Source organism: Priapulus caudatus, unplaced genomic scaffold, assembly GCF_000485595.1.
Source record: "Priapulus caudatus unplaced genomic scaffold, Priapulus_caudatus-5.0.1 Scaffold214, whole genome shotgun sequence".
Taxonomy (NCBI): Eukaryota; Metazoa; Priapulida; class Priapulimorpha; order Priapulimorphida; family Priapulidae; genus Priapulus; species Priapulus caudatus.
Genome location: NW_014577275.1, coordinates 72,814 through 87,491, shown reverse-complemented (window position 1 = coordinate 87,491; position 14,678 = coordinate 72,814). Strand labels below are relative to the sequence as shown.

Sequence of the window (14,678 nt, the reverse complement as noted above, 5' to 3'; positions counted from 1 at the left end):
TGTGATTGTTGTTTCTTGCCTTCTTATATATTTTGCAGTATGTCGCCTTAAATTTCCACTTGCCAAAATAGCAAGTGCTGTATATTTCTACTCACAATTTCTCAAATATCGACACACATTTTGTGAGTTAGCAATAGGGAAATCAAGCCCTGATATATATATATATATATATAAATCATGAATGACTAAAAACAATGTTTTATTTTGAATGTATGCACTAACCTTGTATCCTCTAAAAGTTGTTTTTTATTCACACCCGATGTAAATACTTGTACAATATGGAACATTATTATTGCTGAATATGTGCTTGTGTAGTTATGCAATGTTTTATTTTTATTTTTAGTCTCTACTCCTGTCCCCTGATGTCATCACTTTCCTGCGAGTGAAACAAGATAAATTTAGAAACTCCTCAACTACTAAGAAAAGTTGATGACTCTGAAGCAACTGTTAAAAACCCTCCTTGAGGTAAAAAATTGCATTGCCAACAGGACAATAAAAGTTTACATGCACGTTTTTGTTTAGCTAACCAACAAATATAACTGGATGTGTGATTCCTGACATGTAATCCTATAAACCTCTAGCATTCCATCATCTTACATTGCTATGAAATAGTAGTAGTACAACTATGGATGATCACGCCATGTGAGAAAGGTTTAGCATCATCAGTTTAGATAGAAAATGATTGAAAATGTTAACCAGTTATAAAGACCCTGCACTGAATTAGTAGGTTATTATATATACGATAGCTATATATAAGCTATCCATATGGACTTGCACTATATGATCTGTCAGTGGTGGTGTCAACATGGTTGCGAGCTGTTGTTGTTATAATACATCAATGTCACGAATTTGCCCTCCATATTTCTACATATTTTGCCAAGTGGGCAGCATGCAGTTAGAGAATAAGGTTATATTTAACGACAAGATGTAAATAATTATGATGTTTGCTTTGTGGAAAATAATGTACATACATATACACGACACCAGGTAGATATAATGGAGATGAACGTGAGAAATTATCAAAAAAATAAATTCCATTTTTATTCTGTCATCAAAATTGCAACTGTAGATTATTTGAATATGATCATAGAACATAAAAGTGCCAAGTAATGTATATAATTACTTGTTTATACATATCGTTATGTCTATACGAGTCTACACTTGCAACTAGATGAACGTACTCCTATTAGCCAAAGATTGTGAACGTTGCTTTGTATTGTCTTAATTTAGCTTGTATTAAACTATATACCAAGTAATAATTTACTTGTGGTTATCAACTATTAAATAATTTTGTCGGTTGTTACATGGATACAACATATTTATAGTGCCGTGCCATGTGAGTTTCATGGCCTGCAGGTGTGATGGCTTGTAGTCATGGTTGCAACAGGTGGACCAGTGATAACTATTAGGCAGTCACAGAAGCAGCAACTAATGACATTCACCGCAGTGTACTATTATCACGCGATTCCGAGCCGAATATCTGCACAACTGAAGCTTGGTGAAGGTATAGCCTGCTAGCCCAATTGCCATCGTATGACAGCAAAAACCACTCGTCAGGTTATGGGTCAGAAATTGCGCCTTCCAACACTAAAACTATTGCATCAATTTTTTTAAAGTTCACTTGGGTAAACGTTATCAGATGATACTGATGTTGATAAAACATAGTTAAATTCTGTGATGATTTCGTGCAATCTAGACTAGATTCGGATGCGGTGCCATTATTTACAGACTTACGTTACGAGTTACACGCCAACACTCCCGATAAAAAACTACCTGCGTCTGTATAGCGACCACAGCTGTACATCTGGGTTCAATCACAATGTCAGAATGGTCCTTCCTCGCCATATAGCACCGCCATGTTCACGTGAAAATGGTTCATGGTATTAGCTAGCCTTTCTAAGCACATGTACGTGCAGCACAGTAAGTGATGCCTGAGCAACTATAGGCAGTGTTATATTAATTTAAACTAGATACGCAGTTATGTATATCCCTAGTCGAGCATGTAGAGTGAATTCTCGCATGAATTAGTTTACATTTAATCGAACAGACGAAAGAAGAGCTACATTTCATTTAGCCACATCAATAACAAGTAGATGTTTAGAAGATGTGAAATTAGATCTTTAGCTCGAATATCTCAACGCAACACTGTGCACGCATCTGTAATTACTGGTGGGATATCACATTCTGATATTAAACACATACATTGACAGACAATGAGACATTGATCCAAATGATGCACAAGACAATAGTTGACGTCCCTCTAGGCACTATTCACACGTTAACACAGTGTATTTGAGCTACTTAATCTGATCGTACATTAATATCTGCTCAAACAAGTGTTTCTCTAAAATATGTACACTTTTAAACTTCTAAGCATGTAGTCGTATTAAAATAGTCTACAAATGCTCATTACCGAGACGAATTATACGATTTAATAGATATTACTAGATGCTATTTAGGGCCTGTTAAGTGGATTCTTCCATTACAGTGCACAATAACACAAATCTGGCCTTGCTCACTATTTATATGGAATCGGAGATTTGGCAAAATTGTGTCTGCATAGATTAGTGAGCAGCACTGAAACATAAATGTGGTATTTTTGCTACTGTAAACAAATAAATTATTATATATTTAAATGCTGTGTATGCAATTTCTCAATGGCCGTTATTCCTGATTGTGTAAGCTTCCACATCAAAAAGTAAACTGAACAATTCGAGCAGGTGAATGGCTTCAGTGTAAAGCTGCTAACATACAAAGTCAACACTGTTCATGCAATCTAACATTATCATTATGAGATTTGCCTCATTGTACAGTGCAGTACGAATTGAAAAATAAAGCGCTGTATCAAGCCCTGCAGACATATTTCCTAGAAGACAGCCAATGTCATAGAGGTCTTGGTGTGTGTAGGCCAAACACTGCTGAGCTGAGATTCGGAACATGGTTGGCACCTCTGGGACCCCACTCTCCTAGACCGCCGCCGAATGACAACCGATGGGTGAGTCGATGGCTGATTGTAAAGCCACCAGTGCCCTCTAGCTGTGATACAACTTGCAGCACTTGTCTATGTACAAAGGCCAAGTGTTAGTTATCTCATGTCAGTCATGATAGTATCAGAAGTACATCAACTTTTGTTTGTACATTGACAGTGCTCTCTCTCTCTCTCTGCCTCTGTCTCTGTCTCTGTCTCTGTCTCTGTCTTCTGTCTCTCTCTCTCTCTCTCTCTCTCTCTCTCTCTTCTCTTCACTGTCTCTTCTCTCTCTCTCCTCTCTCTCTCTCTCTCTCTCTTCTCTTTCTCTCTCTCTCCTCGCTGCTCTCTTCTCTCTCTCTCTCTCTCTCGCTGTCTCTCTCTCTGTCTCTCTCCTCTCTCTCTCTTTCTCTCTCGCTCTCTCTCTCTCTCTCTCTCTCTCTCTCATCTTCTCTCACTGTTCTTACGTCTCTTCTCTCTCTTCCTCTCTCTCTTCTCTCTCTTCTCTCTTCTCTCTCTCTTCTCGCTGTCTTGCTCATCTCTCTTCTCACTCTCTCTCTGCTCTCTCGCCTGTTCTCTCTCTCTCTCTCTCTCTCTCTCTCTCTCTCTCTCTCTCTCTCCCATCCCACCCTCTCTCCCTCCCTTTCTCTCGTCTCTCTTCTTTCTGTCTCTCGCTCTCTTTCTCTCTGTACTAGTCTGATAGACAACTGTGACAATTGATGCTGCCAGCAGGATATACTAATTAAGCAGTCGGTAATTAGAAGCCTCACCTGTGCAGCGGTGGTATGCAATCTACTGTCCTCAGGCATCCCCGTGTCGACACAACATTATAGCTCTCGGAACAGTCGCAGACGACCTGTAGGCAGCGGTCAGGATGTCTGTTCTCTATGACAACAACTAGACCTGCCCATCCCTGCGTTAGGTAGTATGCTGTCATGCCCTGCCGACCCTATCGTGATGAAAACATACATATGAAATCCAGGGCTGATAGAAAAGAATTATTCCCAACTTTATAAAGGCTAGTGATATGAGGGAATTACGCTAATAAAATAACTCATAAAAATGTCACCTAATGCAATGGCTAATATAATGGTGAATGACGCTTAAAACGAGACAGAAATATGTTAAGTGAGCCCTAAACTCTTAAGGAATAAAAAACAACTGAAGAAATGTGTCTACCTCATGGCGCTGCCCTCTGGTGACCGTCAGCTGAACTATAGCATCGGCCAGGAAGCTTGATGGAGGTTTCTGTTGTTCCACTAATACTCTTTTGGAACTATGTATGGCCAGCACATATTTGGGAAATGTGTCCGGATTCCCTGAGCCTAAAAATGACCACTAGCAATTTTAGAAAAATTCTGTACCCTAATCTGTTCAATCACAGAACATGCAGGTATGACAAATGAGGTGCAAGCTGCACAAATAACTATGTAACACAATGATGTAAACTATTCCATATGCATGCCCCACGTTTTTTGGCAATAATTAGCTTCTCTTCTACTTACACAAATTAATCCGCAATCAATTCACCAGCAACGAAAACTATCGAGCTGAAATCGATCAAGATGAACGCATCCGATCGATTCGATTTTCCCCACAGCGATTCTCGCATACAATGACAGGTCAAACGCGAATTACTCACCCGTGTGCCAGTGATTGTAGGCGACACACACAGCCGTGTAGGCTCCTGGCTCCAGCATGCCAGAGCATTCGACAAACCCTCGCACCTGCCGCTTACTGTGCATCACAAGCGCCCCCAAGTGGCCACCGGCGGCAGCGCGAAACACCAGAATGCACAGGTCCAGTTGGCAACGGTCGGAGCGTTTCCACGTTCTAAGGCAAGAGGCGAACGGATGAATGTCTTTCGCATTTTCTCTGTGAGATTACACACGGCTGGGTTTGCAATGTAACAACAGCCAACTACGTTTGCATTTTACTACATGAGATTTTAAGCATCCTGTGCTTTTATTGTAGATCTACAATGAAACAATGCCCTGGCTCGTTTTTTCTAAGCTAAGCACATTACAATAGCTAAAAGATTTCCGTAAATGTCAAAGATTACACAGCCAGAGAGAAACCGGAGGTATAATATTGGTTTGAGAACAGACTTGTCATATATATGTTGTTAAGCTTATAGTGCTCTGAAAATGGATCCTTTTTACCTAATTAGTTTCTGTTGCTTAGCAACTGACAAATTTGCGCTGGTGAACCATGAAGATCTATATTTTGTCGATGATTTCAGAGTAGATGTAATATTGAAATTAACTAATCCATACAGAAATGTTTTTTTTACACATTATGTCTCCTTTGTAGCAACAAAAATAATTATAAGATTGGTCACATACAAAGAATAATCTTCAATATTATGAAATATCTATATCTTATCTGAAAACTAAGATGTCAATTCAATTTTTTAAACTTTTTTTATGTTTCATTTTTGAACTAGAATTCAGGAAGTCTAATCATAGGTCTATTTTCTGACTTATATTTAGTGGCATGCGTATTTGTTTTTTTGTACTTCTATCCTATATCTCAGACCTCACTGCCACAACAACATATTACCAACAAGCAATCCCTACTTTACGTCTATAATGACGCAAGGCGTTTTATAAAACACTACCGGGAAATCCTCAATATTGCAGGGGAAAGATACCTATTTCCTTCCTGAAACAGAGTCAGTTCCACCTCAGTTGGTTCCAGCACGGTCAGTTGCGTAACCTGGTGGGGACGGCCAGCATGGGGAGGCAGAGCCCCCTGGAGGCGCACTTCATTCCAGTTGCGCGACACCTTACAGATGTCGATGCTGTCGAAGTAGCTGTAAAATACATGGAATATATGCAACAGAAGGGCTATGTAGCATTCAGCCCAGCAACACATTTATGAACACAAGATTTTATAAATATTAGATTAAAATAGGTTTTTTGCAACAAAATGTGCAGCAGATTATGCAGAAAACCAATTTTAGGTGCCATGAGGTTAATTAATTAAATCATTGCAAAATTTCTCAGCTTGCTCTGTTCAGACAAGAATATTCAAGTAACGCTTGCAACTAACAGCAACTCTAGTCCACAGGCCAAACTGACATTCCCAAAAGCAATCAGCTAAGTATTTCATCAGGTATAGCGTAAGCTGTGTTGCATGCGAGATTCCCCTAATACTTCTACAATATACCAGATATTAGTGCCACATGTTGGCTACAGCAATAAATAAGTCTACTGCTATTAGGCATTAATTACCTCATGAAGTCCACATACGACATCCAGAATATTCCTTCACTGGCACCGTGCACCATAAACCTTTCTCTGAGTTCAGGCGTCCATAGTGGCGAGTCATCGGCCCAGTCACCCCGCCACGAGTACCTTCCCCACGGGTTGCGTAAACGCAGCAACCTAGGAAAATACAATGGCTGCTATTATGATGAGTGCATTAATCATTCAGTATTCTTTGTTACCAGTGCAAACCAAATTCTAATACTACAGTGTTGTTCGGTGCATTATCTCTCTTTCTACATAAAAAGACCACAAATTAGACCATAAAAACAATGGCTATCAACCTGTGAATATTTGAAATGTGAGTTTATTGATCAATTTAATTCATCATTTTCTATTTATATGGCATAGATGCAATTGACATCATAGCAATGAATTATCATGTAGGCACATACCAGTTTCTACAGCTGGCTATGCAACCAGTTGTATATATTACATAACCATATATTACATAACCTGGTAATTGATTTAATTTAATTTTATTGCGCATCGCTACCAAGTAATTGCATAGCATCAACGTGATCCCGTTTTTATGATGCTTTTACCGAGCCCCATGGAACTGGTACGAATCGAGCACAGACATGGCAGACCCCGTATCTACCTGGCATTTCCCGGTTTCCAGATAATTAAAATGGTCCAATCCCACAGCCCCGAAAATGACCCCCCTCCCCCATCCTCCATGTTGCGTTATCGTTGCCGACGCGTGTAAAGCGCAGCAGCCGATCAATAGCTCGCGCGTCGCGACGCACCTGATGCCGTCGTAGTCCTGCACGTCAAGCACGGAGTAGGCGTGCCGCGGGCGCAGCCCCATCGCCTCGTAGACGGCGTCGTCCACCTTCATGTTGCCTCCCCCGCACGAGGCACCCATCAGAAACCTGCGCGCAAACGAGAAGTCGTCACGGCTAGCTCTGCTACACAGTCAAGACAAAATGCAGCCACAATGACCGACCGCAACCTTTAATGACATTGGAGAAAATTAGAATGTTTTTTCTTCCAATGATCTGTTACACACACAAGCAATGTCGGGAACAACCGAAATTACTACTGGTACAAAAATATTTAACATTATTTCTAATTTTCAGCGACATAGTCGTGCGACATTTAATAGATAGCCAATCACAGCTGTAGATAATGTTTTCATCGGCACTCTGTCTCATTGTGGTAATGTCTCCTGACCTTTATACAGCGACGTGCTGCCGCCACCATTGTCACGAGTTTAAACTCTCGACTAAAGCCGCTGACGGGCGAAACTTGCAACAGAAAAACTAGCGATTTTCTATTTTCAGTTGCTAAAAGCTTGTGTGTGCATTCTAACAGCAAACCATGTAGGTCTGAACTGTCTCGCTATCAGCACTGGAGGGTATTGGGATTTCACTTTGCAGGAACTTTCAAAAAGCAGGGATTTCAGTAAAGGTAAATACTTTTATCGTGGGAGTGGATCTTCTGAAAAATAAATACTCGGGTCTTTTTATCGAGGGGATACTCAGGGGGTGAGGGTTTTAGTAAGGGCAGTACTCCAGTGGTAGGGTTTTTAGTAAGGAGAATACTCAAACAGTAGGGTTTTAATTAATTGCCAATGTGCTCACACACATCTATACAGCATATACCATGAACACACGTATTCTATACATAGAAATATATATGCTTGTGCATACACCCAGTGGGTGGGTATTTCTCTTTACATGAGGTACGGTGGGTACCTCCGTGAGGTACCCACGGCTTACCGTGAGGTACCGTGAGGTCCGTGAGGTACCGTGGCTTACCGTGAGGTACCGTGGGTTACGCCTACATAATGGCATTCCCTACATCATCTGACGTTACCAGCTACCCAAAGGGCCGGCCTCATAGTAATGACAGCTAGCTCAGGATAGAATAAGCCTCACAGGTTTGTATACCTCCATAGTATTTGACTGTATTATCCAGGTATATGAGGATATACCTGTATTATACAGGTAGGTATAGAATCATGCTTATGTTGTTCATTGAAAAACTTATCCAAACTGTGGTTTCATAGAAGGACATGTTGCCAGCTGAGTGATCTTATTGCATATACATACCCGGCATGCCTGGAACTCAGTAACTTTGCCCAGATCAGATCTTTGTCGATTGGTTCTTCACCTGGATTTATAGTGGAAGCTGAAAATACCAAGAGCAGCCTTGTGAAAATTCGCAAACTACTAAATGTTTGTATAAATCAGAACATAATACAGAATGCAGAATGCATTTACTTATTCGTCTAGTTCATTCAAATCAATGGCATAGCCATGTCTAGCAGAAACAAGTACCAGCTACAAAGCAATACATACATGAGTCTGCACAAAGTGAAAAAAAGGTCACAATTCATATCATGAGCATTTATACTGGTATACGCATATAAATCTGTAAACACATGTTCACGGACATATATATATATATATATATATATATATATATATATGTATATATATATATGTATTGTTGATATAGCTGACCATACACGGTAATCGAGACCAAATATACACATGTGGACATTACCCATCAGCCAGCAAATCAGGAGAAGGTTTCAAAATTACTACGAAAACAGGCATCAAACGAGGAAAAAAAGAAACGGGTAGCTTCAACGAGTGAAGAAATGCAATGGGGAAGAAAATCTCGGCTCTCGGACCAACACGTACGCTGCAGTGGTAAGCTCTCACAGGGGGCGCCGGTGAGTGTGGCCAAGCCTTCGATGGAGCGGCCACAGATGAGGGCTTCGTAGCATCCGTGAACCTTCGCCAGCGCTTTCTCAATGAGCGGTACCCACAGCTGCCGCCTCTTTGCCTGCAGGACGCAGCACAGGTCGGTCGTTAGTGATGTTGTAGTTATATTAGACATTAGTTGTTAGCGATATTACGGTTGGCGCTATTAGTCATGTTTCTATCGTTCACGAGTGCGTTAGGTGCGTTTTAATCGCTAATTAAGTCACTAGACATGTTAGGAGTTCTTAGACATCACGCGCGCTTTAGCATATCATTGTGCAGAGAGACAACAGTGTCCCACGACATGATACATTCGTCGAACTTGACCAAACCAAAGCTTCAGGAGCATTTTCATATATTGTTGTTAGCAAGCATAGAAATTTATAAAGAGACCTGTCTACGTTTAGGCCTAATTAATATTTATGCCATAGGCCTAAAAAATATCTATAGGCTAGGCTATAGTATCTAGGCCTATATTATCTCTGTGCTATCGAATATTCTCGCGGAGAATTTGTTTTTCTAGTATCGTCCAATTAGAGACAAAAGTCTTCTAAACGTGGATTGACAACGAAATCAATGCGCTCACATACACAATCATAATATCAAAGAACAGCCACAAATGAAAGAGACACACTTTTAGTCTGCAACTATGAAAGTCGTTAAGTTATCATCAACACTGTTATTGCTACCTGAGAGTAGAGCAGGAAGCCCTGCTGATGGCACGGCAGCAGGTCGTCCACGAGCACGGTCACCCAGCGTCCGTCGACGCACAGCCGCACCTGATAGACGCCCTCGGCGTTGACCTGCCGCGTCAGCATGACCCGCTCGACGAGGTCAGGTCTCTCAGCGAGCACGGCCAGCGCGCTCAGAAACCAGCAGTTCCCTGCAACGTAGGAAGTAGAGCGGAGTCAGAGTCAGGAGTCAGGAGTCAGGAGTCAGAAACCAGCAGTTCCCTGCAACGTAGGAAGCAGAGCGATTTCAGAGTCAGGATTCAGAAGTCAGGAGTCAGGAGTCAGAAACCAGCAGTTGCCTGCAATGCAGCAAGCAGAGCGGAGACAGAGTCAGAGTCAGGAGTCAGAAACCAGCAGTTGCCTGCAATGCAGCAAGCAGAGCGGAGTAAGGAGTCAGGAGTCAGGAGTCAGAAACCAGCAGTTGCCTGCAACGTAGGAAGCAGAGTAGAGTCAACAATGGTATCGACATGGGTCAAGTTATGGTAAAAGTATTATTCGGCCTGCGAATTAAGCATTGACACTGACAAAACTATACAATACTAGCAAAACAAGTGCCGCGGAGCGACAGCGCTCATCTAACGTCTACTGCGGTGACTCTGTGGTGGAGGTGGGCCATTCTACTAACCCGTGTTAGCCCAAATGTGTTCACATTACACGCCGAAACAGTGAATGCCACAGGATGGTATCAGAAACCTTCTCAACGGAATTTCGTTGGGATCGGAAAAAGTGCCACGAGATGCGCGCGTACGTTTAAGCTGTCTTCAGCATTAAACATCAAGCTCCCATCGATACTAGATCAACAACTATTTGCAGACAAAATAGAACACATATCCATGACCTACGCAAGCCTACAGGGCTGCCCCAATAGGAGAGCTTCCACCTGCTTAACAATAACTGCAGGCAAAAACTACACAGTACCGCCACCACATTGCACTTTCGCAGTGGCCATGCGCAGTGCATACGTTACATGTACATACTGATAATACATATTGCCATAGAAAATTAACGATTTAAGGAGCATAAAACCTTCTTCAACCAAATTAGGCTTTGAAATCACTTGTGCGCATTGTAGCCTCATACATCATCGCATGTGATAGATCTATAGCAAACCCGCCATGTCAAAATTCTTTCTAACAATCCCATTTTAACCCGACTCTTCAGGGCTCAAAAAGGATCCGACACTTACTCTTCTCATGTTCAGCAACAGTACATTCCATGCTCCATTCAATAAAAGCCATAAAAAGCATAGTCGCCGCTGCAAACAAAAAATTTTCAATCGCTCCGTCAGACCATGTCCTCAGAAAATGTCTAAAATCTGCCTTGTGCCCATTGACCTTAAGTTAAGGAGTGAATGTTCCCCCTTCTTTTACACCTCTTGACCTTTGACCTTTGACCCCCAGCTTCGACATCCCAACTCGTTTTGACGATCCCCCCCGATGTGCCGAATATCGTGACCGTACGTCGAGCGGTTAAGATTTGTGCCCAACTGTTGACGCACGCACGGACGGACACACGGACGCAGAGACACACGGACGGACGCACGATCATGCGATTCTACAAGCTGCATCTGACTATGTCAGATGAGCTAAAAATGGCGCCTATTAAATCAGCATGCGCATTGACTTCTCCTTTCTGATTCTTCCCTATATTACTCTAGTGGCAGGTGTGCATTAGATCATGTATACATAATTGTCACTTTGCGAACTAATGGAATCTCATGTTAATGCATCTTCAGCGGATGGGAAATACGTATCCATTAGTTACATATATAGTGAAAGCAAACAAGTTACACTAATAACTACGAGCCGAGACTTCAGTCCGCGTTTTACACACTGTGCTGAGTTAACATTGTCCGCCTGTCACTTTTTGTGTGCTTGTCTGCGTGCCACTATTTTGAAGAATAGTCGAGATTTGAATAGTTGTGCTGTCCGCAAGAGACCTTGAATAATCCCCACGCATGCAGACATAATAGGGTACGTGATTTAAGATTAATGACAGTACCAGAATAATAATAAATAATACGCTAACCCGGATATAATCTAGTAATAGCATCTAGTAATAGTAAAGTCTGTCAGCAGGGAGCCAAATTTCCCCTGCTGACTTCTCACAAAGAATTTCAAACAGTTCAGTCCTTGCCATAACTGCTCCTTCATTGTCTTGAATGACGGTCCCCTTGGGTTTCGTATATATAATGAATTATAAGGCTGCTCCCCGTCTCCGTATATAGAATCCTGAAACAGTTCCCATGTTCTCCCTATGGACAGACTCCGGAGCAAAACCCCCAGCAGGGAGCCAAATTTCTCCTGATGGCTTCTCACAATGAATTTCAAACAGTTTAGTCCTTGCCATAACTGCTCCTTCATTGTCTTGAATGACGGTCCCCTTGGGTTTCGTATATATAATGAATTCTAAGGCTGCTCCCCGTCTCCGTATATAGAATCCTGGAACAGTTCCCATGTTCTCCCTATGGACAGACTCCGGAGACTGTTCCCTACTGTCTCTCTTTGTATAACGAATTCTAAGACGGTTCCTTTGTCTCTCTTTACATAACGAATTCTAAGAGTGTTCCCTGTTCTTCTCTCTCAAGACGTCCTATCCTCTCCCCTTCTCTCCTCTCTCTCTCTCTCTCGTCTCTCTTCTCTCGAATAGATATCAATCGTATCAATGAAAATTTGTCATTAACGCTTCCTGATAAATTAATAAAAATTCTAAGAACTGTGCTCACCGTGTCTGTCTTTAGATAAGACTTCGAATACGTTTCTGTTTTCTTTAAATATGAATTCTTAAGGATTGCTGTTCCCTGCCCTAAATATGTAACGAATTTCTAAACTGTTACTCGTCTCCCTTATATGACGAATTCTAAAGACTGTCACCAGTGTCGCTAAGCAAATCCTATATTGTCTCTTTACATGTTGCATATAAGAATTCTATAATGGTCGTTTGTTATTGGTACAGAATTTCTAGTGAATGATTTTATGTAGTCGCGAAAAGTGACAGATGCTATCACTATAATCTGTATTCCTCTATTCGATGATGTTAAAGAAGACCCGGCTATGTGCGACTGCGGCTCGCAATCTGCAGCCTGTGAATCTTAACGTGATATGTCGTTTGAGATCTCAAGTCGAGTATCCGCGATAAAATCACAGAAGTAGATTGCGCGATGTGGAACCTAAACATAGCTGACTAAAAAGCGCGGCTGGCTTTTTTGTTCCGGAATTCGCTCGCAAACCCACCTAAAGCCATGATTGTAATCATCAAAAAACAGCGACTGAAACTCGGCAATTCGGCTTCAACGTTTACAGACTTCAAACGAAATGTTATTCGAGCTACGAAGAATGATTACGTTTATGGTCTCTGACGCATGTTTTCGCTCCAGTGGATTTCCTAATCTACATACATACTACTGCGCTTGATACTTTTGTCGAAGCTGCGACGCGCAAAACATGTCCTACGGTCAACTGGTACATGATTGCGCGCCTCAACGCGTCTATCAAAATTCCGGGGATAATTGACTACTAAGACATCAATCAAAATATTACAAAACTAAATCTGAGTCGAGTATTCATGGATCACTTTTTACTCATTCCGTACATAGGTTCTAAAGGCATCATTAGCTTAGTGGACGCTAAATAACTATGATCTTCGACTATAATGGACAAACTTAAAATAAATACACAGACATAAGGATAGCGCATGTTGTGATTACGCGATAACCATGTTGGGCGATTACGTTGGGCATCTAGTTTTCCAAGTCGCATTTTTTATAAAAAACCGGAGGTTTCTACAATTCTGTCGCCGATAAGTTATAACTAAGGTTTAAACAAAATTTTATCAAGCAACTAAGTGAGAAATCAATTCAATTTGATAATTTAACATTCATGATCACAATCAACTTCCGGTAGAATATGTTATAATATGCCACATCTAAAATAACACAGTTAGATACACTAAAGATTTCACGCCGATAGTTAGATACTTCCAAGAGTTAAGACACACATACGAATCAATATAATCAAATAAAACTGAAATAATTTTCCAACATACTCATCACCTGTGTAATCAAAATAATAAGTAATGATATTTATTAATACTTAGATCTGTAGAATCAGCATTATCAATGTGTATTAGACTAATACCAAGAAAGCTCTCCTCTTCTAGGTCCTCTTCTCCGCACAATCCAAAATCTCTAACGCAATAAATCAGCGCAAACAAGAGCAAAACACCCGCACAGAATACACACTCACGCACGCACGCGCAATAACGCTACCATACAACACGGCGCCGCGCCACACGCACGCCACGCTCGCACGCACTCAACATCAATCGAGAAAGCGAGTATAACAAGAGGTAGATCGATGCTATTGTGTCAATTGGCACAACGCGCTAATTATGCAAATTAATGAAACCGGAAGAGCAGCAAGCGTGGACGAGAGGACAGCGAATGTAACGAACAGAGTAGTAGGCATCCAGTCACGCGTCAATAGCGAGCGGAATTTCATTTGCCTATAACAATATATCGTTATTTCGTAAATTTTTACGTACTCTCACAGAAAAACACAGCATGCATGACTATGTTGACGAGGCAATTTTAGTTCTGCCATATAACTTAAGTTCTAGGGACAAATACCCACCCGACAATGCACTCCCCTCGGACAATTACCCCGGACAAATTACCCCCCGGACCAACACCCCCGGACAAATACCCGCCGGACAATCACACCCCGGACATATACCCCCATGCCATCTAACCCCCCGACAAATACCCCCGCCCCGCGACATTTACTCATGACAATAACCCCTGGACAATTACCCCCGGTAACATTACCCCCGGAGCTAATTCGCACAGCGGACATAATTACTCCCGGACAATTATCATGCCGGCCCATTTCCCCAGGACAATGTACCCCCCGGACAATTACGCCCCGACATTACCCCCGGACAATCACCAGCCACGGTACATTATCCCCGACAATACCCCCCCCGGAAATTTACCCCC

General features: G+C 41.7%; 2 protein-coding genes across 2 annotated transcripts in view; one reads left to right on the top strand and one right to left on the bottom strand.

Moving 5' to 3' along the window:
- LOC106807430 (regulatory factor X-associated protein-like) overlaps positions 1 to 1,285 on the top strand; it is a gene marked incomplete at its 5' end in the record, with an annotated part of 7,163 nt that extends 5,878 nt beyond the window's left edge. Inside the window, 1 exon segment of the mRNA XM_014809753.1 lies at positions 344 to 1,285. Coding sequence (XP_014665239.1) covers positions 344 to 430 — 87 coding nt within the window. The 3' untranslated portion in view covers positions 431 to 1,285.
- The window catches only part of LOC106807426 (calpain-15-like), an 82,937-nt gene continuing 69,275 nt past the window's right edge, over positions 1,017 to 14,678 (bottom strand). Inside the window, exons 3-12 of the mRNA XM_014809748.1 lie at positions 9,641 to 9,834; positions 8,889 to 9,033; positions 8,292 to 8,370; positions 6,984 to 7,109; positions 6,202 to 6,354; positions 5,619 to 5,780; positions 4,608 to 4,798; positions 4,145 to 4,290; positions 3,736 to 3,914; positions 1,017 to 3,061 (exon numbers count right to left, since the gene is read on the bottom strand). Coding sequence (XP_014665234.1) covers positions 2,884 to 3,061; positions 3,736 to 3,914; positions 4,145 to 4,290; positions 4,608 to 4,798; positions 5,619 to 5,780; positions 6,202 to 6,354; positions 6,984 to 7,109; positions 8,292 to 8,370; positions 8,889 to 9,033; positions 9,641 to 9,834 — 1,553 coding nt within the window. The 3' untranslated portion in view covers positions 1,017 to 2,883. The remainder of the gene's footprint in view (positions 3,062 to 3,735; positions 3,915 to 4,144; positions 4,291 to 4,607; positions 4,799 to 5,618; positions 5,781 to 6,201; positions 6,355 to 6,983; positions 7,110 to 8,291; positions 8,371 to 8,888; positions 9,034 to 9,640; positions 9,835 to 14,678) is intronic.